Genomic DNA, 25,339 nt, shown 5'->3' on the forward strand with positions numbered 1-25,339 from the left:
AACACACCATTTCAAACCCTGTTGTTGTAGAGTCATGAGTGTTGCTTGTATCTGATGCCATCCGCTTCCCATGAGGCTGTGCAAGCCACGTGTCTGCAGCTTTAGCGACAAGCATCCATTTCCTAACCAGAACAAGTGGCTTGTGTATGACTAAACTGGTCGCTCAGTATGAAAACATGGCAGTCCTGTGCTCAGCTTGCTTCACTTCGTCTTAGTTGGAGATGATTTGTAGTATGCATACTTTTAAAAGTCTCTTTGCTGTCATATGTTTAATGTTGTTTATGTACAGCAAAGACTCCTTTAAGCTAATGATTTTCTTGCCGATGGACATGATTGTGCAATGGACTCGGCTGACTGCATTTCTAACTGACAGTATACATTGACAGGTTTGGTGACCTACTTTCAAGAGCCCTGTCCAGTATTCATTTACATTGATGATTATATCTGTACCCACAAAAAATAAAGAAGGAAAGAAGACCGGAAGCTAGTGTAAATGTTCTTCTTTAAGAAGACAGGGAATTGGACCAATTCGAAATTTGATTTAAGCTCATTTTGAAATTAGCTAATTATTGGAATTTGCATTAATAGGAACTTTCGACAGTATATCTTTCAAGACAAACTACTGTTTGTTTCATCTAAAAAAATGGATAGTAAACTGTAAAGTTACTTAATACAGATGTAACAATTTCTCTACTTTCTCTTCTGCTCACCAAGGCTGCATTTATTTAATAAAAAATACATTAAAAACAGTAATTTTGTGAAATATCATTACCATTTCCAAACCTTTTTTAAAATGTAATTTATTCCTGTGATGGGAAAGCTGAATTTTCATCATTACTCCAGTCTTCAGTGTCACATGATCCTTCACAAATAATCTAATATGCTGATTTTCTGTTCATTATTAAACTCACTTTTTATTATATGACATGACAGTATGTAAACAGGAAGTGAAATGGGAGAAACAGGGGGGGCGGGATTGGGAAAGGTCTAGGAGCCGAGACTCAAACTTGGTTGCCCGCTATATGTCGACACGCTGCCCACGAGGCTATGCTTAATATATTTGCGGAAACCATGATGCATTTTATTTTAAGATTCTTTGACAATATTTATTTAAAATAGATCTTTTTGTAACAATATAAATATCTTAACTGTGCTATTCCATTAGTTTGACTCAAGACCACTAGTAGCCTGGTTTCCATTACAGATTTGCGCAACACTTTGGCAACATTTTCTAAATGTCGATTAAAAAAATGACAGCGTTTCCATTAACCAATGTTATGCGACTAAAACATTTTTTTTCCTCTCATGATAAGTCATTCCAAAAATCTGGTGACAAATGTTGGTAGGTTTGCATACATCCCAGCCACCAAACTAACCATTATTTTTATCGAGGGAGATGTAGGCCTGTTATCCAAGAGTTAATGGAAAGGAAGCATCTTATACTTGTAAGCAGCCCCGTATGATGTGTTTCTCCCTCATGTCTGCATCAAGGTCTTGATGAATTGTGGCATTTCTTTGTTGTTTAGAATCAAGTATTCCTATAAATCTTTTATGAGTTTAATAAAGAACTTTCTCATCTTTTGTCCAAACATACTGCACCTGTAAATGCGAAAACGTAAACTTGTAAATGGAAACTGCTTCCATTGCAGTTTTGTGAAATATTTATTTTTCGTATTACCTGAAAAAACTGGTGTGTGTGTGTGTGTGAAATTGATCGTTTCCATTGAGCATTTTTATTTATTTATTTGAAATTTAATTTTATTTATTCATTTACTTGTGTGATAGTCATGTTAATATTTATTAGCATTTAAGTTATTGGATTATTCAATTACTGGCCAATTCAAGCAATTCGTGATGAATAAGTTGTAGGGGTGTAACGGTACACGCATCTGAAGGTTCGGTACGTACCTCCGTTTTGAAGCCACGTTTCGGTACGATTTCACTACAGCAGTTTTACAAAATTGCATTTTATTAATTTTTATTCAATAGTGATATACTGAAAAAATTGTCTATCCTTAAATTAATTAAACTAAAAGTTCCTTAAAGATAATGCTGTAAAATAGGGAGTCCTTTCTTAGGCTACACATTGTAATATTAAAGGTTATCAAAAGAGCCCAACTATTAGCATATAATAATCAACACTCGTCATAAGCTTCACATTAGGTGGTTTTTGCATAAACTTCTAAATCTAATTGTAATTTTTTTTCGTCAATTCGTTGTTGAAATGTAATAATGTGTATATATAGGCTAATAGTGCATATATTGAGCGAAAGAGTTTGTTTCTCTAGTGAACTAACACAGTGGACACTGAATGACTGCTGAGGTGATGCTACGGGACATTGTTCTCAAGCTGTTTTTTTTCTTTCCGCATTTGACACACTGAGCGATTACACTACATATGATACATTTCAGTAAGCTGTAATGTATCATCAACATACCTTTAGAGTTATTAATTCATGTTTATTCTTTAGGAAGAGATTATCACGTTCACTCGCGCCGCCGCTTGAACTGACGTGTCTATACGGTGATCAGTCGCGTCACATTAAAGTGTGTCAAAGCGGCATTTATCGTTTGACTTTTGTGATAAAATGTACTGAATACTTAATGTGTTCGTGTGGGAACTCAGACTAAAGTTTGTTCCGCGCTTGAAACAAGCCGACTGTTAACTCTTAAGATTGCGTTCGGAACGAAAAGCCCTGTACCGAAACGGTTCGGTACGAATATACCTGTACCATTTGACCACAAATAAATTGATAAGATTAAAGTTAATACATCAAGAAAAAGGTACATACTTAGCTTTGACGCTCTTCAGAATCTTGGCATTGGAAATTGTTTTCTAGGCCTAATAAAGCCTTGGAAATAGTACCTATAGTAAATGTATATGTTTTTATTCTCAAATATTTCATTTTAAGTTGTGTAAAAATCCTTATTTGATAACCACAAACAAATGTTAAAGTCATGGATCAAAAGACACAGGATCTTCAATTGCAAGAATTGTATGATGATCAAATCCTTCAATTTGCCTATGCTCTTTTGAATCGACATGATCAAATGCGCTCTTAAAGTCGTTTGCTTTATTGACTACCTTTGTTGTCGAAAAACCACTGTGGCGGTTGTTATTTTGCGAGCAACAAAGAGGCGGACACTTCCTCCTCATCTCTGAAAGACTTGTGTTTTGGAATGCGTGCGGCCCTTCCCCCCACTGGCAAAACTCCTGCGTCTGTGTGGCCGCATTCACTGCCAGTCAGTCTCTCAAGGGGTTAAAAACCTGCTTCAGTCTCTCGGCTGCGTCCGCCGACCGGTTCAAACTGGTTTTCAGGGGAAATGCTTTATGTGTCCCATGGAATCTTGGGAAGGGTCATGTGGAGCCCTAGTGATGTCATGGCAGATGAGAGCAGGCCTGGGTGTTGAGTCAGCTGTCTTGCTATCAGATGGCTGATATCATATGCAAGTCAGGTAGGTCGGCACGATTCGTATGTGCCTAGATGTACCCAAATGATGGATTTGCTTCCTGTAAAGTGGCTGTTGAGGTTCGCATGCATTTTTTAAAGCTCACAGCCTGGCACAATTCAGACTTCTTCTTGGTGCGATTTGTCTTTCCTGTTTGTGGGCTTTGCTTCTGCGGACTCTCTTTATGAAATTATAATTTATGACTTTAAAAACTGCGGTCTTGTTCAGGTACAAACATCATACCCTTAGTTCTTGACTGGTGGGCCGTGACCCAAAAAAGGAAGCAGATCTGTTCTGAAAGGTTTAACAATGTCAAATGCAGCGAAACGTTTGGAGTTGGGGATGCTCATAATTAACTGATAGTTCGTTCAAAAATTAAAAATCTGTCATTTACTCACCCTCAAGTTGTCTCAAACCTGTATGAGTTTCTGAAAAGTTCTGGGGCACTATTGACTTTCATAGTGTTTTTTGTTCCCTACTATGGAAGTCAATGGTGCCCCAAAGTAGCCTGGTTACAAAAGCCTTGTTGATAACACTAGGACAATAAATAATCTTTATACTGTTTTGGGTCGCCACCTGATGTCTAAAGTAAAATCTGGGTCCTTGATATTGCACAATGTTGTGTGATAGATTTCAATATTTTATATAATGCTGTTAATGCCTTAAGTCACTTTTGACCAACTGAATTGCTTGAAATGTTTTCTTCAAAACAAGTTTAAAGTTGATGTAAAAGGACTGTTTTGTTACATACATAGATTTGATGTTCTTCAGAATCCTGGAAATATTGGACATTCTGGTTACCAGGCCAGGAAATACATTTGAAATTACATAATTTCCAGGATTTTTCTGTAGTGAAAATATGCATTTCTACTCTAAAAATATTTTTTCACCTGCAAAGTCCAATCTCAACAAATGGGAAAATCATGGATCATATATATATATATATATTGATATTATATAATGTTGTTTAAGTGACCGATATATATATATATATATATATATATATATATATATATATATATATATATATATATATATATATATATATATATATATAATATATATATATATATCAGTTATGTTTATCTTAGTTTTAGTCCATTTAAGATTATTGGCATTAGATGATCCAGAAAGTCACATTCTGTGTAAACGCCAACTAAAACAGGCCCTCTACTTTTTATTTCCAAAGGTTATCCATATTTTTGAACAAAACAAACCTTTTTTTTGTTAATTGACTGGACATTGTGTAAAATAAGTCATTTGGTTTTAGCACTTGTGTGTACATATTATTTGTCATATGCAAGACAAATTGCATAATATAATATACATGCATACATACACAGATAATAACATAAAAGTCTATCTGCCTGAATGTGCTTGACTCTGTGAATGATGTTTTACAGGTGAGAAGATGTCGGAAGACGCGGTGCGTCAGACTCGTAGTCAGAAGCGGGCGCTGGAGCGAGATTCCCCTGCTTCAGAGGCCGACTTGAAGAGGGTCAAGCTGGAGAGAGGAGAACTGGCAGCTGTAGATGGACTGAAGACCAAAAGCGAACAGGCCAACAAGGTGGCTAACATCCTGCGGACCGGGGAGGTGAAGGCCACCATCAAGGTGGAGGTGCAGACCACCGATGAGCCTGTGGACATGAGCACATCTAAGAGGTAGATCACAGGTCAAACATTGGAGACTTTTATCTGCAAAACTCTTTTTTTTTTTTTCTGTTAACACCAATGCTGATCTTGGGTATTAGTGACCTGTGAATTGGAGAATTAGCATGACCTTGGTCCTGCCATTTCGCTTTTGTGTTTGTGTCCAGGGCACTTAACCTCAGGCTGCTCTGCTTAGACTTCCTGATAGTAGCTCTGAATATAAAGCATCTGCTAAATGCAAAGTAAACAAGGTATCAAGCAGATGCAAAAGAGAACAGCCCGAGTTCAGTCATGTGGAGCTTTTGCTGGTTTAAAGCCTTGTTTATGTACCATGCGAACGATTCGAGTTAGATTCGACTTAAATTGTACAAATTTGGTGCAAGTTGAAAAATAACAACTCGGGATGTATAAGACCCTACAAAAAAAGCATGTGGTGTAATGACTATTTTATTTTTTATTTTTTTTACTTGATTTGTCAATGAAATTTAGTGATGCATACATAAAGAACAAAATCGGGGTGGGCACTTCCAGTCCTGGAGAGTTTTAGCTCCAGCCCTGATCAAACCTGCCTGTAGCCTTCTAGTAATCCTGAAGCTAAACTCCCACCGCTGAACTAAATGCATAAACAAGTGGCAATGTTTGAGTATTAATATGGTACCATGTTATAGCAAGGTTTAATTAAGAAACATAAGTATCATGAACTAACAACTTTAGCTGAATTAATTTTTCTAGATTAATAATAAACACTACCATTCAAAAGTTTAAGGTCTGGTAGATTTCTGATGTTTTTGAAAAGTCTCTTATGGCTGCATTTATTTGATTAAAAAAACAGTAAAAGTAATATTTTGAATATTGTTGAAATTGGCTTTTTTTTTCTATTTTAAAAGATTGTGTAATTTGTTCCTGTGATGTCAAAGCTGAATTTTCATCATAACTTCAGTTTACAGTGGCACACGATCATTCAGAAATCAATATTCTGATTTATAACCTGTGATACTTTTCTTCAGGGTTCTTTTGAATAAAACGTTGATGAACAGTATTTATTTAATATATATGTATGTATGTATGTATGTATGTATGTATGTATGTATGTACAGGTCCTTCTCAAAAAAATTGTGATAAAGATCATTTTCCATAATGTAATGATAAAAAAATGGGAAAAAAACTTTCATATATTTTAGATTCATTTCACACCAACTGAAATATTTTAGGTCTTTTATTGTTTTAATACTGATTATTTTGTCATACAGCTCATGAAAACCCAAAATCTCAAAAAAGTAGTATATTTCAGAAGTGTTTTTAATACAAAAAAGGTCAACCTTCAAATAATTATGTTCAGTTATGCACTCAATACTTGGTGGGGAATCCTTTTTCAGAAATCACTGCTTCAATGCGGCGTGGCATGGAGGCGATCAGCCTGTGGCACTGCTGAGGTGTTATGGAGGTCCAGGATGCTTCGATAGCGGCCTTAAGCTCATCCAGAGTGTTGGGTCTTGCGTCTCTCAACTTTCTCTTCACAATATCCCACAGATTCTCTATGGGGTTCAGGTCAGGAGAGTTGGCAGGCCAATTGAGCACAGTTAATACCATGGTCAGTAAACCATTTACCAGTGGTTTTGGCACGGTGAGCAGGTGCCAGGTCGTGCTGAAAAACCAAATCTTCATCTCCATAAAGCTTTTCAGCAGATGGAAGCATGAAGTGCTCCAAAATCTCCTGATAGCTAGCTGCATTGACCCTGCCCTTGATAAAACACAGTGGACCAACACCAGCAGCTGACATGGCACCCCAGACCATCACTGACTGTGGGTACTTGACACTGGACTTCAGGCATTTTGGCATTTCCTTCTCCCCAGTCTTCCTCCAGACTCTGGCACCTTGATTTCTGAATGACATGCAAAATTTGCTTTCATCCGAAAAAAGTACTTTGGCCCACTGAGCAACAGTCCAGTGCTGCTTATCTGTAGCCCAAAAGTGACTTGACCTGGGGAATGCGGCACCTGTAGCCCATTTCCTGCACACGCCTGTGCACGGTGGCTCTGAGTGTTTCTACTCCAGACTCAGTCCACTGCTTCCGCAGGTCCCCTAAGGTCTGGAATCGGTCCTTCTCCACAATCTTCCTCAGGGTCCGGTCACCTCTTCTCGTTGTGCAGCGTTTTTTGCCACACTTTTTCCTTCCCACAGACTTCCCACTGAGGTGCCTTGATACAGCACTCTGGGAACAGCCTATTCGTTCAGAAATTTCTTTCTGTGTCTTACCCTCTCGCTTGAGGGTGTCAATGATGGCCTTCTGGACAGGGTCAGGTCGGCAGTTTTACTCATGATTGCGGTTTTGAGTAATGAACCAGGCTGGGAGTTTTTAAAAGCCTCAGGAATCTTTTGCAGGTGTTTAGAGTTAATTAGTTGATTCAGATGATTAGGTTAATAGCTGGTTTAGAGAACCTTTTCATGATATGCTAATTTTTTGAGTTAGGAATTTTGGGTTTTCATGAGCTGTATGCCAAAATCATCAGTATTAAAACAATAAAAGACCTGAAATATTTCAGTTGGTGTGTAATGAATCTAAAATATATGAACTTTTAATTTTTATCATTACATTATGGAAAATAATTAACTTTATCACTATACTAATTTTTTGAGAAGGACGTGTGTGTGCGTGTGTGCGTGTATGTATGTATGTATGTATATTAGGGCCGGGACTTTAACGCGTTAATTAAGATTAATTAATTACGTGACTTTAACGCGTTAATTAATTACGCAAAAAAATTAATAATAATTTAACCACACTTATTTTTGCACCGCGGAACGTTTTTCAATGAATGAGTTTCGACGGACCCATTATACTGGAACACCAACTAGCGCTCCGGCGTCACGACAACAACAAACCATGTGTGCGTCTCAATCAGCTCCCTAGTTCAGTAGTCAGGGCACTGATCAGGGAGTCAGTCCATTGACTTATGTCCTGATCAGTGACAGTGCCCTGACTAGTGAACTAGGGAGCTGATTGAGACGCAGGGCATGAGTGAACATGAACGAAGAAGCTGATGAGACTGCTTTGTTTGGCCCCGTGGATGGGAAATTTTGTTTTAAAAAACGAAAGAATGGAAGCGTCGTCAAGAGCATGGTTGTGTGCAAGCTATACAACAAGGAATCTGTGTATCACCGCAGCACATCGAGCCTCAAATATCACAAATATGCTTTTGCTAAACTTAATGGCAAACATTGCGCTGGTCTGCTGGACTGAAATAAATAAACTATATTTTGTTGATTAAGCTTATGTATTCAGTCATTATTCAATGGTATACTAAAAATACATGTGAAAAATTACTTCTCATTGTTCTCAGGTCAAATATTTATATGCAATTAAAATGCGATTAATTTCGATTAATTAATTACAAAGCCTCTTTATATACACACACACACACACACACACACGCATACATGCTATATATGTGTGTATATGTATGTAAGTGTGTGTGTGTGTATATATATATATATATAGTAACAATATACACTACTGTTTAAAAGTTTGAGGGAAGATGTTTTTTTAAAGAAATTAATACTTTTATTCAGCAAGGATGTGTTAAAGTGATTAAATTGATCGTAAAGATTTACATTGTTAGAAAATAAATTCTGTTCTTCATCAATTAATCCTGAAAAAAGAATTACAGGTTGCCAAAAAATATAGATTATAACAATCAAATGAGCATGTTAGAGTGATATCTGAAGGATATGATGCTGAAAATTCAGCTTTGCATCACAGAAATACATTATATTTTAAAGTATATTCTATTTTAAAGTATATTCAGATATAAAACCATTATATGTAATATTTTACAATATTAATTTTTTGTGCATTTTATTGTTTTGTCTTTATTGTCTATTGTAGCAGAAAAATATTAGCAGATTTTTGCATAAGTAGATTCCAGTGCAATATACTCTTATTGGTTTTTATCATATTGCAATGCGATTACTAGGGTGTTCTGGGTGGTTGCTATTCAGAAAAGTTCATGAATCCATTAATAATAAAAAAGTGATGAAAAAATGAAAAATATTCCAATTGTGCACCATGATAGTTAGTCCCAATGTTTGAGTGTTAAACTCGTTGCACGATAAACTGAAGGCGATCCCTATTTGTTTGTGTTTGCATGATTAATGTAAAATCCAAACAGAAGTAGTGATGAACAAGAGTCGAGCTCATGATAAAGGACAAAGGAGGTGGCCTGATGCCATGCGGGATGGGGGAGGGGCAGAAAGTTGAGTCAAAAGATGTCACACTCCACAAACACGACCGTCGTATGCTCAACTCTTCCCAAAGACCACACTCATATGTGCTTGCTCAGCACGTCAGTCCTCCCTCGGGTGGCACGCTGCCCCAATTCAAAAGAGAAAGAAGCAGCAGTCCAAAGCACTTTCCGTCGTACCTGAGCCCTGACTGACTTTACAAAACGAGGCCTATGTCACAAACTGGTTTGAACCGGCCGTTGCCATGGTTTCCACACTGCCAGGAACAGTTAAAGAAAAGGGAGGGTGTGAGTCATGTGACCAGAGGGAAATTCTTGCATCATGTGATCTTGTCGGTGCTGGTTAATACACAGGAAGTGATATAATGTCACTTCTGGATGTGCACGTCATAACATCAACTTCCCCGAAGAACCTCAGTAGTTCCAGTGAACATGGGCATGTTGTGTTTTGACAGATGGATTTAATTGGTCGGTTTGCTTTTAAGGAAACTGAAGTGCTGTCCAGGGATGCGTTATGTTTCTTCCTGTCTGTTTACTTAAATGGGCCATACTTTAGGAGCGTTCACTTGACCCTTCTGACTCATCTTGTCTGCTGCCTGATGAAAAGGGTGCCATACTTGTGCCATACATAGCATTTTGAAAAATGGGGACATGGGTAATGTCCTCATATTTCACCCTCTCCTTGTAATACCCATGTCATTATACACATTTGTGTCCTGATATTTCTCTCTCTCTCACTCACACACACACACACACACACACACACACACACACACACACACACACACACACACACACACACACACACACACACACACACACACACACACACACACACACACACACACACAGAATAGGGAGGAACTTCATATCTAGGGCCCAGAATTACTTGAAGAATTAGGAATAAACTCTTTAGACTTAGAGGATTTGTGAATGCACTGACATGAAGTGTGTCTTTTCACATATAAGCTTAGAGGGTGATAAAATGTACAAAAAATGTAAGTACTAAAGAACTTCAACCATATCTAGGGACCAGAGTGACTGTTGTGTCTTAGACCACTATCCGTCCACTCAGAAAACCCTAACAACAACCTAGAACTTTTTGAGTGCTATTACTTCTCGAGCTTAGCGAATGATAAAATGTAAAAACAAAATTCAGTTTAAAGGAACTCCAAGCATATCTTGGAACCAGAATGATTTGGAGACTTGGGAATAAACTCTTTAGATCTTACATCTGTGTGTCCATTCAGAAAACCCAAACAAAAGCCTAACAACAACCTAGAAAGCCATAGCAACCCATTAACACCCTGGCGTTGTCAGCGGACAAACATAACTTGTTTTCTTCAGAAAATGTAGCCGCTACAGTTGCTCGCCGGTTTCACTATTGATAGTGTGTTGTTGCGATATGTTTAGTGCTTGACCCTTATCCTATAAGCAGCAGATTTCCCATCAGCGTCCGGATCAGAAGCATGAAAGAGGGTGTCTTTGTTGATATGCGAGCACCCTGTCTTGCAGTGAAAGTTGAGGACGGAGTACACACAATAGCCTGGACGCTAGCCATCCCATCCCCCTCCTCCTTCGGCCCTTAGGAGGGGCCGTAGACCCACTCTGGGTACAGCACAATCCTTAGAAGTCATCAACATAACACCCCTCTCGTATTTCTCGTCAGGGCTGATTTGAACTTGGAGCAGCTTGTTTAATCTAACCGTAAAAAGGTTTCATTTTCGTCTTGAGGCATTCTAAAACTTCTTGTGCCGCTTCCTTGAAGAGCAACTCCTTTAAATGTTATTTTAAAACAAAATGTGCAAACGGTGGTCATATGATGACCTCTAGTGGGCAGTGCAGGTAATGCGGCTTTAGGTGAGGAACCATGGGCCGCTAATGCATAGTGTGTGTATATGGTATATACTGGATACTTAGTTTTATATTATGTAAATCTATACTGTTGTAAATGTCAAGCAACGCTAAACGTTTCAAACATTAGTACACTACACTGTCATGATGTACATAAGCAATTGTGACCAGTAGTAAAAAAAATCAATAAAAATCTATAAAAATACAATCAGAAATAATGAATAAAAATGAATAGTAAACAATTAATTCAACTCAGAATAAAATGTATAATACATTTATAAAAAATGTTCATAAGTATAATAATGAGAAATGGATTATAAATGCAAAATATTTTCTTTGTTTTGTATAATAAAAATCGTTGTTGTCACTATTGACAAAATAAATAAAATATGTAGCATTTAGTTTTGTTTAAAAACCTTTTAGTATGAACAAAAAAAAATCATAATGATAATATTAAACATAGTAATTATTATGATTAATATTATAATATAAACAAATTTAACCCAGTATTGTGTAAAAACCCTGAAAATCTGAAACTTATGATTATTATAAAATAGAAAATATTTTGTATAGTGATGTCAAATCAATTTATCACAAGTTTTTATTTACTCTGTGTTTGTGTGTGTGTGTGTGTGTAAATATAATACGATAGAAACATATTATGTAAAAAAAACAACTTTTAGGTGCGATTTAATTGATTTTACGGCACTAATTTTGCATTGTTAATCGAGTTTGTGTAAAAATCTTTGGTAGTGTTAGCAAATAATGAGGCTATAACATGTTTATTACTTTGGGGAATAAAGTACTCTGTGCAGTGTGTCCTGTTGTGTACATATTTTAGTATTTTAGCAAATTGCCTAGTAGGTCATCCAGGCATTCATACAGAAAACCCCCATGCTATACATTCTATACACTATATAAGTAACATGAGAAGTATGTGATTCTGAACATTCGAGTGCTTAACATTGTTTTCTGCCCTGACTCATGTTTTCCCTTCTGTCTCCCTCAGCGAAATAAAGAAAGAGCGACCTTCGACGCCAGATGATGATGTCATTGTTTTGTCGGACAATGAGTCTTCTAGTCCCTGTATGAATGGGGTCAGCTACAGTTTTAAGAAGACCGATACCGATATGCTAATGGTAATGTCACGTCTTAGAAGTTTTGCCCACAGACTTCATGCTTTAAATGTCCCGTTCACTTGCTAACGTGACTTATCTTCTCCGTGGCGTGTGCAGAAAAGCAGCCCGGCCGAACGGGAGCACATCATAAAGCAGCTGCAAGAAGAACTGCGTCTGCAGGAGGCCAAACTGGTCCTGCTGAAAAAGCTCCGGCAGAGTCAGACCCAAAAAGACGCTGTGCAAAAGGTAACGGCTTTAAAAAAAACGTAAGATGAACATAACACGACAACAGACAATGTCTTTCTAGTCTAATCCAGTCGCTTGGGGTTCACACTGACCTCTTCTGTTTTGCAGTCGACCAATTCTGTGGCTGCTCCTCCACCTCTCGTCAGGGGCAGCATCTCATCCACTAAAGGACCCCTACAGGTCAGTGCCATTCGTTCTGTAAAGTTTTTACAAGTTGAACCGTGAAGAGCTATTGTGAGTCTCACACGTGGGTCGATTTCAGGTCTCCAACCGAAACTCAGGGACAGTCATTCCTCCTCCTTTGGTTCGAGGTGGAGCGCAGGTCTCCAAGCACGGCTCCCATAATACCGTAGTCATGCCACCCTTAGTCAGAGGCTCACAGGTATGCACCGCTTCGTTTTTATGAGCACAAAACAGCTTTTGCTTTGAAATGAATTCCTTTTCTGTGACGTTTGTGCGTTTTAGCCCATTGCCGTGACCCCGCAGCAGATTGCGACTCTACGGCAGCAGCAGCAACAGCACTCGGGTTCTGGTCCTCCTCCTCTGCTGTTGGGCGCGCGCACCTCCGTACCCACCGTGCAGGGGCAAGGCCAGAGGATCATTCAGCAGGGCTTGATCCGTGTGGCCAGTGTAGCTGGCACAAACGTCCTGGTCTCACAGGTCAGTCATTTACTTGTTGTATATATAAAAAACAAATTTTATAGCATTCATTTATTAAATATTAGTAGATGTAGATAATATAGAATAGTAGATATTTTATTATTTGTTATATATTATATAGGTGTATTATAGTTATAACTTGCACTTAAAGGAACACTCCAACTTTTTTAGAAATAGGGCTTATTCAGCTTTGCTACATTTAGATATGTGGGGAAATGCATTTATGCTAAGCTACCGACGACCCTGCCAAACTAAAACAATGCATGCACTGAGACAAATGCATTTGCCCACATAAATGTCTAAGAAGTTGAATAAGCCCTATTTCTAAAAACGGGGGAGTGTTCCTCTTTGTAGATGTGCATCTTTATGTTGTATTTATTTGTCCTATTGTCATTTGTTTATAAGTATATATTTTATGACTGACCGATTACTTGATTAAGCAATTACTTGAAAACTTTTTACTTATATTAAGCAATTGCTTATTGCTGTGGTTTACTTGTAAGATGTTGGTCACATTTCCCACCCCAAGCGATTGTGTTTTTAAAGATAGATAGCACACCACTAGACCAGCCTTTTTTGTTTTTGTAATAGGCCTACCTAACAAGATTCATGTATTTTGTCAGTTTTATTGCCATGTGTGACTATTGTGCATCTAACATAATAATATGGTTAATGTTGCATCCTAATTATGAAAAAAAAAATGTTTGCAAATTTATGGAAGTGAACACCACAAAATAAAAAATAATTTTGTTAAAAAAAAAAAAAATAAAAAAAAAAACTTAAATATTTATAGACTAATCCTGGTGGGATTGAGCTATGAATAATAAGTTTACTAATACTCTGTTCAGTTTAAATAAATTAAATAATATAAGTTTAAGTAATTGAGTGATTCTGCACTTCCTATGCATGTTTTTTTTATTGCGCAATATAGGTCTTAAATTTAATTCATAAAGGTCTTAAAAAGTCTTAAATTTTACTTGGTGAAACCTGCAGATACCCTGATACATCATATTAGCAGATGAAGCGAAAAATATAATGTTAATTGTTTAAAAATATTATTTTAGGTATTTTATTATTATTTTTATACTGTATAAGTGTATTATATTTATATAACTTTTATATTGTATTTTAACATTAAAGCAGCTAATGAGCTTATTAAAGTATAGTATTAAAACACGGTACTTTAAAAAACTGAAACTATTGTAACATTTTCACTGTTTAGATACAGTAGCTATATTATACAAACTATAATTTTTTATATATTTTTTATATAAATGCTATTATAAAAATAAAATGGACTACGCTAGGAACAAAAGGCACTTGCAATATAAAATATATTTTGTATATACTGTGTACAATATTAAATTTGTCTTAACAAAATTATACATAGTAATCATCTCACTGTCATGTTTTTTCATGTCCAGGCCTCTTCAACCGGTTTAAAGACCTCTCTGGGCAGCAGCACCTCAACCATCAACTCCAATGACTCTCCCGCCAGCCGGCAGGCCGCCGCCAAGCTTGCGTTACGGAAACAGTTGGAGAAAACCCTACTTGAGATCCCCCCACCTAAACCTCCAGCACCTGAGCTAAATTTCCTGCCCTCAGCAGCCAATAATGAGTTCATCTACCTGGTGGGACTGGAGATGGTGGTGCAGAACCTGCTAGATTCACTGGCTAAAAGTAGGTAGAACCTAGTGAAGAACATGCACGAGGTGTGGAATTTTTCCATGCTAATATCACCTGTTTTCTTTCCAGGTAAGCAGCCGCAGACTGAATCTGCATCCAACCCGGCACCCAAGGAGCCCTTCACGTGTGCCCAGTGCCAGACAGACTTCACCTCTCGCTGGAGGCCAGATAAAAGCAACGGCTCCATCCTGTGTGAGCAGTGCATGAGCTCCAACCAGAAGAAGGCGCTGAAGGCCGAGCATACCAGCCGCCTAAAGGCTGCGTTCGTCAAAGCCCTGCAGCAGGAGCAAGAGATCGAGCAGCGTATCCTGCAGCAGGCCTCCTCGCCTGTCACCAAGACCACCACCACCTCATCTTCGTCCTCCTCATCCTCGCCAGTGATTAAATCCGAACACGTGCTGGTGTCGCCGCAGTATAAGCAGGTGCGCATGTCGCTGCCCCAGCAGACCAACAGAGGGGCATCGGTCGGTCGCTACCACACCATCACCACCAAGCAGGTAATTGATACTCCTAGCTCGGCTGCTATGTCCATAACAGATCTTTTTCCGATTTTTAACATGTTTTTCCCCACAGACTGCAGGTCAGCTGTCCCGCAGCGTACAGCAGGCAGTGAGCGCGGGCGCACGCGCGGTGAGCCACAGCTTCTCCACATCCTCTCAGCTCCAGAACGCCGTCACGGCCGCCGCGCTGGTCAGCAGGCCAGGTAAGCATGCCGTGAGGGCAGGGGAAAAGGGCACCAGCAGCAGCAACCCCACCACCAATACCTGGAGGAAACAGAACAGCGGCACCACAGGTAGACAATGCCTACTTAAAAAAAAAAAATCTGCCCCTTTCTGTCTCCTCTTTTCCTGTATCTGCGCACCTTTTTTGGTGTATTTCAAGCTGATTGATACTGCAAAGGGCAAGCATTCAAAAATGGGTCAAAAGTGCCTGTTAAAACGTGTAACACATTTTTCTTCACATATTTCTTGATTAATGGATTAGTACAGATTTAACATTAATCACCCTTTTAATGACAAGTAAATGTCCTCTTTTATCACATTTTGAAACTTTTTTTGACAATTTGAAGTTGTCAACTCTGTTACCATCATAACTATTGTTTTTTTTTCTTGGAAAGTTCTGTATTTGATTATTTAAAAGCCATCATGACGTCACCCTTTCAACTCTGCATGAGCAAGTAAATGGCTTAGCACTAATTGTCAACCCTGTTACCAACATAACTGTCAGTTCTGTACTATTCAGTTATTCAAAAAAAAAAAACACCATGGCATCATCCTTCCATTGGATACTTCTTGATTATTCAAAAACTGTTTTATGTTATGTCATGTTTTTGTTTTGTTTTTTTACTCTTTATGGATCTTTTTTTTTAAATCACTTTATCTTGCAATATTTAGTGTTATGGTGCGTACACACCAGATGCAATGAAGTGAATAAATCCCACTTCGTGCGAAGTTGGACTCTTGAACATTTTTAATCCATTCGCTTCATTCGCGCATGAAATTGAAACGTCAGAAGGACTAGCCAAGTTGAGGCTGTTCTCACTAGGGTTAATGAGTGCTGAGTGCCACTGATCGCCTGGATCTCACAACTCCGAAAACAGCAGATCAAATTTTCAAACGTTCAATTTGCGTCATTCGCGGAGTGTCATTCGCCCGAATCGCGTCATTCACATTGCCTTATCGCGTGATTTGCGCCGCAGAATTTCTATTCACGTCTTTGCATTGATTAACATGTTAAATACTCTCTACCAAGCTGTCAACACTGTTACTTCACCGCTACCTAACACACAACTCTGTTTCTTCAAACATTCTGTGTTCAAACAAATCATATAGAAATGGTCATCCTTTGGAAATGAACAACCAGTAACCGCTTCACGTTCTCCCCCGACAGGTGTCACCATGGCTTATGTCAACCCCAGTCTGTCTGTGCACAGGACAACGTCTCCGGTGGACCGTCAGCGAGAGTACCTCTTGGACATGATCCCTTCCCGCTCCATTTCCCAAACGGCAAATACATGGAAATAAAGCTCTAATTAAGTCACCCTAAAGCTCCACACAAATTATAATCTGGTTGGTTATCAGCATCAGAAAACCAGCCCTTAAGCAATAATAAAGTAAAACAAAAAAATATTATATTTTTAATTTCTCCTTTGTTTCGAGACCCTTAGTTGTACAGTCTTAAGGTAAGACCCCATAGGCCTATCAGCGTCCTAGAGAAGAACTGTACCGGGATCAGTGATCAAGGAGACACGAGGACCTTTTCTACAGGCCTTTGTATCCATCTACTGAATCCCTCCATTACCCAATGGGCTTTAGTGATCTAATACACATCCACGGTGGTGATATCACCCACAACTCTCAATTTGCAGCCCTCCAGGTGTGAAACTAAAGCCTCCATTCAGCGTTTTCAGAGGCTCATGGACACGCTTACCCACAGGAAGTGGAGGACACCGGACACCGGAGTGGGATTGTTTAATGACCTTTTTTTGTGGACCATCATGCTATTAAATCACTTTAGCTTTGTTTTCTGACCCACAGCGTCTCTTGAACAGATATGGGAGTGTATGTTTGTGTATTTGATGTCAATACATTGCTTTTTTTTGTTTTTAGCTTCACTGTGGACTCATTCCACCCTTTTCAGAATGGCCTTTTTTTAAAGGCTGCACGTTTAAGGAATTGTTATACTGTTGAGGTGGTTATACATCTGCTGGTGTAGTGTGTATTTTTAAATGCTTTGGGTTGTTTCTTTTTTTTTTTTTCTTTGTAAGCTTATAAAAGACATTTAACCGCGAGTTGTGCATCAGGGATGGTTACAGAGATGGACGTAACTAACAAAAAGCAGCAGCCACAACAGGACTACTACTAGACCTTCATGTTTGTGCGATTTGTTTATCAGATGAGTCTGACGGTAGCTCATTTTTATTTTTCTTACAGGAACAATTGATATATTACGTTACACTTTGTTACCGTTGTGATGTGCTCCCCTTAGGCTTTCTTGTAACAGCATCTAGGTAATATTTGGATGTTGTGTTATTTATAAATGTCACTTTAGATGAAGGATATCCTGTTAGCTCCTTCCCAAATAGCTTCAAAGGGTTGTGAATTTTAAGATTGGACTGTATTTAGGGTGTTTAAATGCAATTCTTTTTTTTTGTCTAAAGCACAATTCGTTTGTGTCCCGTCTACCATTTTAGATCCTGTTGGAAGTCGTACCACTTAAGTCACGGCTTTATCTTTCCTTAAAGGAAATGTTTGGGTTGAAAGCATTTCTGCTTATTGAATGTAGCACATGATCTTAGCTAAATGATATTGAGTCCTACCTGTTAGGTGGTGGTCATGTTATTTTTACCATCTCTTATTTTACTTTCATCTGATTTTGATTTGCTAGCAGTACGCTCTGTATTTTAGCTGGACAGTCATGTATGTTGTATACTACAGCTCGGGTCCTTAGTCATAGCAGTACGACAAACACATCAAGCAAGTTCTACTTCAGTCGAATCAATTTTTCTCTCGGGATGATCTGTACAGTGATCTCGAATGCCTGTGGAGTGTTTCGGACACAAAGGCCTCCGTTTCGGACTGTTGTTCTGACTACTGCCTGCTGCTGACAACTAACACCATTCCATTTCCCCCGGGATGCTGCCATTGTGTAGCATCTCTTATGAATTGTAAAAAAAAAAAACGACAAAAAAAACTTTTTTTTTTCCATCTGTTTCTGCTCTGTCAGCTAATAATTATAATAAAAACTAATTTTAACCAGTTTTATCTTTTGTGTGGGTGTATTTTGAGTATGAATGTTTTTTTCTTCAAAATGGAATCTAATTGGAATGAATTAAATCAACTTTCGAGTTTTCATGGGGCAGTGTGAAAGCTTTTGATCCGGGTGGACAACGCAGGTAATTGGATGTAAATTAAAGGGCTATGAGGGATATAGAAGTACGTTTTTCAAAGGAATAAAATTGCAACAATTTACACTCATATTGTTCTAACCTGATTGATGTATTTTCAAGTGGAATGGAAAAATTTGGACGATTGTTTTCACTACAGAAGAAAAAATAAAAAAGGTTATTGCAACCTTTTTATCTCATAGTTCTGACTTTTTCTCGCAATTGCGAGTTTACATCTAACTTTTTCCACCTCAGAATTGACTTAATATCTCACGATTCTGACTTTAGAACTTACAATTGCATTGTAATAGTCAGAATTTCAGAATTAACTTAGTTTATTTATTATACAGGAAAGATTAAAAAGTAACATTTAGGGTGCAATTTAAACGGGCCTGACTCGGTTTAAAAGCTAGTTTCCAGCAGGTTTCTGTTCTGCAGAACATAAAACACAATTTACAACACAGAATCAAAAAACACTTATACAAAACATTAGCAAACAAATGCAGGCTAAACAAACACAAACTACTACAAACAACAATACAAAACGGTGCAAACTGAACTAGGACAAAAAATAAATGATAAGTGAGTACAAGTGTAGAAGAAACCGTGTGTATGCCTTTTTGAAACACATGATGGATGGTATTTTTCTTATGCGATATGGAATATCATTCCAGATTTTGGTGTATGTATGAAAAAAGGATTTCTGACCATAGTTGTTTTTATATAGAGGGACTGGTATAAGTGAAACTAAAGTAAGATGTACTGGTCTCATATAGTATGAAGAAGTGGCATTTTGAATATGAAAATAAATGTAATAGCGTTTATATTTATATAGTGCTGGAAAGTCAGAGCGTTTGAACGTTTAAGTGCAATGCCATGAGACCATTTTGGAAGATAACTGCTCGAATATATATAAGTACTATTGATTCAGTAATTTCCTTAGTGGTAAGAGACCAGATTGGAAGACGGTAAGACATTTTTGAAAGCACAACTGTATAAGTTTCAGAAACCGAAAAAGACAGATATATGATCTAATCTTGTTATACAATTAAAGGTTCTGATTCAGTTTTTTTCTTAAATTGGAAATATGATCCCGGTATGTAAGATGTGTATCAAGTAACACAACAAGATATGTATAAGTCTTTATAGCGACAAGATCTTGATTTGCAAAGGTGATAGAATCAACATAATTTTTGATTCAGCGGTTCTTCACCAGTTCTTTGGGGTGATAAAGGTGCTATATAGCACCACTGCCATACAAAAACCTTTCAAGCCCCTTTAAAGGTTCTTTACACACCAAAGAACTACTTTTGGTGCCGTTTAGCACCATTATTGAGGAAGAAATAAAATACGATAAGGCACCTCTTATGGGTTCTACATAGGACCATTTGACAAAGATGCTGTAGAGCACCTAGATATGGTGCTATTTGGCACCAAAAGTGGTTCCCCTATGATTACAAGCCAAGAACCACTTTTAGTGCCAAATAGCACCAATTTTTTGTGTACCGGCTTTCAAAACGACGAGGAAAAGTATGTGTGTGTCTGTGTGTGGTGCCAGGCTCAAGCAGTACCCATTCATTTATTAATTCAAATCAAAGTATAAACTCAACACTGTCGTAAGTACTTAAGTGTGACATGGTATTAACTGTAGAGCAATCTATAAATGTTGTATTTTTGAGCTAAGCTGAAAAGATCATATAAAAAAAGACAATTAAACTATTTATAATTATAAACAATTGTGGCTAGAAAATGCGTTGAATTCATAACAATAAGGAACAAAAAAGCAAATTAAAAGACTGGTGACTAGTTGCTACTGGCAATGTTTTTTTTTTTTTTTTTTTGTACTTAATGAAGAGTCTTCTTTCCTTGTCTTGGAATTAGCAGAATGGTTGTGAGTTAATATTGTTGATTGTATAACTACTCCTTTTGAGCATCATATCTAAGTTCTTTCTTTATCTCTCTCTTTTTTTTCTTTATTTTAATTTACTTAATCATTTGCGCACTTATCCTTCTTTAGTTTCGCCTATTGGGTTGAAAACTTGTTACTATGTTGAACTTTGTGGAACTCAGATGCTCAAATAAATAAAGATGATGAGAATTGTAAGATATGAAGTCAGAATTGCGAGACAAAGTCAGATTTGTGATATATATATATATATATATATATATATATATATATATATATATATATATATATATATATATAGTCAGAATTGCGAGACAAAGTCAGATTTGTGATATAAAGTCAGAATTGTGTGGTATAAAGTCGTAACTGTGAAATAAAAAGGCAGACTTGTGAGAGTGTTTTTTTTTTAGCATTAGAAATGTATAATGTCATTTTATAAACCAGCTTGGAATTATAAGGCTCTATTTGCATTTTGAGTGGTTTTCAGATATTGAGCTTCAAAGTTTTTCTATCCCTTATATCAAAAATTATATGAGGAAAAGTCTCTGTCATAAATCAAAATGACAGACAAACTGATGTTTTCTTCAGAAAGCCTAGCCAGAAAGTTTGAAATAGTTTAAATTTTGGATGGATGGATGGATGGATGGATGGATAGAATCAGCAGTCAAAGTGGTGATTGGATTACAAATAAAAGCTTATAGAACCAGTTTGACTTTGTAGATAAAACTTTTAGTTTTTTAAATAAAAAGTCCCGAAGGACACAACTTCACATCACATAATGTAAAACAACAATAAATTATCACAGAATAAGAATATATGAATAACTCAATTTTGACAAAATTGTCAGATAGAACCTTATAATTCCAAGGTGAGTATACAATTAAATGCGATAGATTTGCATATATGAATAAATAGCCTAGTGTAAAATAAGTTTCATAGTTTTTGTGTAATTTGAATTACGATCATTAAATTGTATTATATTGTCCTTTGGCCACCTTGCTCTCTAGATATCACTATCTTCATGGGCAATTAACAGACCCACTTCGGTCGCCTATACCTATCCTAACCATTCTTATTAGAGCAGTTTACGAGTTTCTCCATTTCTTGAGGGATAAGACTGCTCTCCCATTACAATTCAACTAACAATTTTCCTCTATCACGTTTGACGAAATTCATAGATTATGACACTGTTATCGGAACTCTCCCAGCTCAATGAATTTGTGAACTGTTTCTCTACATTTGCACATATTGCTTTATTAGCTCTTGTTCTTTAGCCTTGTCCCATCTGCAGCCATGGATGTTCTGCCACCTGTTGAATGGTTGGACGTGTGGAAGGACTGAACTGGAGCAGAGTACAGATGAAGATCCGGCATGGTTCCACCACACCAGGGTCGTCTAGAAAAACCAGAGGCTGCCTCTGAAGACGGTAAAGTCGTCTCATATTGCTGTCATCGAACGGCATCTTTCCAGTCACCATGATATACAGAACCACCCCAAGGCTCCACACGTCATACTTCTTTGGGTCATAGGGTGTTCCCATGATGACTTCTGGCGGAGTGTAGGCTGCAGAACCGCAGAAGGTGTGACTGAGCTCTGAGGAGTCTTGAATGCTACGGGCGAAACCAAAGTCTGTGATCTTTACTTGTTCCTCAGCTGTCAACAGTATGTTTTCACACTTGAGGTCCCGATGGACGATGTTCATCTGGTGGAGGTAGTTGACGGCACTGACCATCTGAGAGAACAAGGTTTTGCTTTGGTCTTCTGGGATGTGACTCACTTCATGTATCTTCTGAAGGAGATCTTTTTCTGCAGCTTCCATCACGATACAGAGTCGCTTACCGGCCACCTCGATGAACTCATGCATTTGGACAATGTGATCGTGCTTCACTTGTCTTAAAACCGCCAGTTCCCTTGGGAGAAACTTCTGGACAAAATCCTTGGGGGCCTTTACGCGGTCCACGATTTTGATGGCCACGTTACATTGGTGCTTCTGCGAGGTGGCGAGCTTGACTTGGGAAAAACTCCCTTCACCAATCGGGGAGATGAACTTGTAGCCCATGCCTTTTAAAATGTTATTAATAGCCATGGTGGGATATCTCACAGGAGTTTACAACAACCACATGAACACTGCCTCGAGTTTGAATCGCGTTTCTCACCTTTGCTGCAAACTATCTTTAACAGACATTCGTATTCTGAGGGATATTAACATTCTATTCTGTGATGTCATAACAGAACACCGCATGGTGTCTAAGAACAACTGATGAGCACGCATTCCATTGAGAAACAGTCTTTTAGCCCTCTGATTCTGATCTTTACCCTTTTAAATCCCCATTAATTATGAAATAGGCCTAGTATTTTGTATTTGCTTAATTTCTGCTGAAAACTTGACTGACTGTTGAGAACTACATGATTTTTTTGAAAAGGCCTATGTTTTTGTTTATTTTTGAGATGTCAAAATTGGCCAAATTCATAAACATAACAACCGATTGGGTTTGTTTTTTTCTGACTCTGCCTTTCATTAAAAAAAAATTAAAATGTGGAAATTTCCAACTTTCCGAGTAAAATAGCCCTATAAAGGTATGCCTAACCTCCTAATCTCTGACTTTATAGCTCACTCATTACTCTTAATCTACTAATATCTCACAATGCAATTTAGCCTATACTTTAAAAAAAGAAGTAAAAATAAACCAAACAAAAAAACAATTGCAGAAATAAAGATTAAGTCATGAAGTGGTTATTTCAACAATGGCAACAGCTCAACAATAAACATGGAAACAAGTAGGTGAACTTGCAACAGAACACATTTTGTATTATTTGATTTAACTCTTTATTTGGTGCATGACAAAAATAAATGTATACAGGTTTGGAACAACTTGAGGGTGAGTAAATACACCGACAGAATCTTCATTTTTAGGTGAACCGTCCCTTTAAGCAGTCATTCTGAACCAGTAATCACTTTACTGACAACATTTTTTAATTTTCTTTATTAATTTACTATTATGACTATAGTATTATATAATTATTTTCTATTTATTTTAAATTATTTTATCTATCTATCTATCTATCTATCTATCTATCTATCTATATATATATATATATATCTATATATATATATATATATATATATATATATATATATATATATATATATATATATATATCTATATATATATATCTATATATATATATATATATATATATATATATATATATATATATATATATATATATATATATATATATATATATATATATATTAAATGGATTATTTATTATGTAGGCCTAGCCTACCAATAATATAGCCTGGCTAAATTATACATTAATAACATTAGTTCGGCTAATCTGACTTAACCTGTCTAATGTCTAGAAAATAAAATAATTCTGTCTGCCAAGCTCTGATAATGTACGGAATATTATATTAATATATTATCCATTTAAACAAACAAACAAACAAACAAACAAACAAACAAAAAAACAAAAAAACAAAAAAACAAGGCCTACCTTTAGAAGCACGGATCTACAGTTCGCCTGAGGTTCATCGTGAGTTACTGGACAGGTCTCATTGATACATTTTTTTCTATATCTGGAGATCATTTTGCGTTCAAACGGTGGACGCGAGCTAAAGGCCTACATAATAAATAAATAAATAAATACATAAATAAACGCGCAAGTTTCCAGCATGTTTTCGAGACTCCGTCGCTATGGCAGCAAAGCCACTAAAAGGCATTCAGGCGCAAATGAGCTTCTCTACTACTTATTGTGAAATTGATTTCTTTATATTTGCTACTAGTATTCTCCACACTAAAATATCCTATTTGTTTACTGAACTATGTGTGACCTATGTAAAATACGGGGCAAATCGCGTCCCGGACGATTCCGTAGTTCAAGGGACGGGTGGCAACCCAAACAGGCTGGCTTCCCTAATGGACTCCTCACGCCATTATGTCAATGCAATTAGTTAATGATTCTGCAAACAATTCTAATTATGTGCAAGGAGAGACTAGCGTTGAATATTCTAGGAACCAATGTCTCAGGAACTGTTTGTTTCACGGAAACGTCCGTAGTCCACTAACCAAAAATATTTTTTCAGCCCTCAGCGTATTATTTCGACGCCCAACGTAGGCTTACATCAGAGTTATTGCCGGTAAGTGCTGGAATATATAATTAAGTTGATTGTAATTGCATATTCACACATTCGTCTCATTAGTTTTCGATGAACTCGAGCTCTATCATTTCCCCCGCCTTTCAAGCAGAACTTTGTGCCTGCAATGACACGATATGACCTCTAAACGGCAGTGTGCCACTAATATACAGCCATCTCCATTAATCCAATAATATTCTTCCTTTTTTTTAGAACACATGATTTAACCACATTGCTTATTGCTCATGTTAAATGTAAATTGACTAATTCACACATATTTATAAGATTAAGCACTTCAAAAGGGAACAATGTTTTGTTTTATATGTTATTAGCATTACAATTTATATAAATACTATTCTCAAAAAAACATTCTAAATGTTCAAACCAATATTTATACCTTAGCGCTTGAATATATGCTTTACTAGTAGTATTACATAGATAGTGTGCCAAAACAGCACCGCAAAGAAGTGTTTGAATTGAAGACATATTCACACTCTAGT

General features: G+C 37.1%; 2 protein-coding genes across 5 annotated transcripts in view; one reads left to right on the forward strand and one right to left on the reverse strand.

The window, feature by feature from the left end:
* Positions 1-18,666, forward strand: part of gatad2ab (GATA zinc finger domain containing 2Ab) — a 38,852-nt gene extending 20,186 nt beyond the window's left edge. For 2 of the 4 annotated variants that reach the window (XM_067415886.1, XM_067415889.1), the window contains exons 2-11: positions 4,854-5,112; positions 12,206-12,335; positions 12,432-12,560; positions 12,669-12,740; positions 12,823-12,942; positions 13,026-13,220; positions 14,645-14,900; positions 14,976-15,403; positions 15,480-15,699; positions 16,797-18,666. In XM_067415886.1, the coding sequence (XP_067271987.1) occupies positions 4,854-5,112; positions 12,206-12,335; positions 12,432-12,560; positions 12,669-12,740; positions 12,823-12,942; positions 13,026-13,220; positions 14,645-14,900; positions 14,976-15,403; positions 15,480-15,699; positions 16,797-16,930 (1,943 nt within the window). In that variant the 3' untranslated portion in view covers positions 16,931-18,666. Of the gene's footprint in view, positions 1-3,307; positions 3,457-4,853; positions 5,113-12,205; positions 12,336-12,431; positions 12,561-12,668; positions 12,741-12,822; positions 12,943-13,025; positions 13,221-14,644; positions 14,901-14,975; positions 15,404-15,479; positions 15,700-16,796 lie in introns of those variants that run through there. The other 2 variants (XM_067415888.1, XM_067415887.1) reach the window with 2 other exon arrangements.
* A 3,302-nt stretch (positions 18,667-21,968) lies between these two features.
* On the reverse strand, positions 21,969-22,784 carry tssk6 (testis-specific serine kinase 6). Its single transcript, XM_067415032.1, has one exon. The coding sequence runs from the start codon at positions 22,782-22,784 to the stop codon at positions 21,969-21,971; it is 816 nt and encodes a 271-aa protein (XP_067271133.1).
* Between the last annotated feature and the right edge of the window lie 2,555 nt (positions 22,785-25,339).

This window comes from Pseudorasbora parva, chromosome 14, assembly GCF_024679245.1.
Source record: "Pseudorasbora parva isolate DD20220531a chromosome 14, ASM2467924v1, whole genome shotgun sequence".
Classification (NCBI taxonomy): Eukaryota; Metazoa; Chordata; class Actinopteri; order Cypriniformes; family Gobionidae; genus Pseudorasbora; species Pseudorasbora parva.

Coding starts and splice junctions, on each gene's coding strand:
- tssk6 (XM_067415032.1), bottom strand. CDS start 22,784: ATGGCTATTAATAACATTTTAAAAGGCATGGGCTACAAGTTCATCTCC.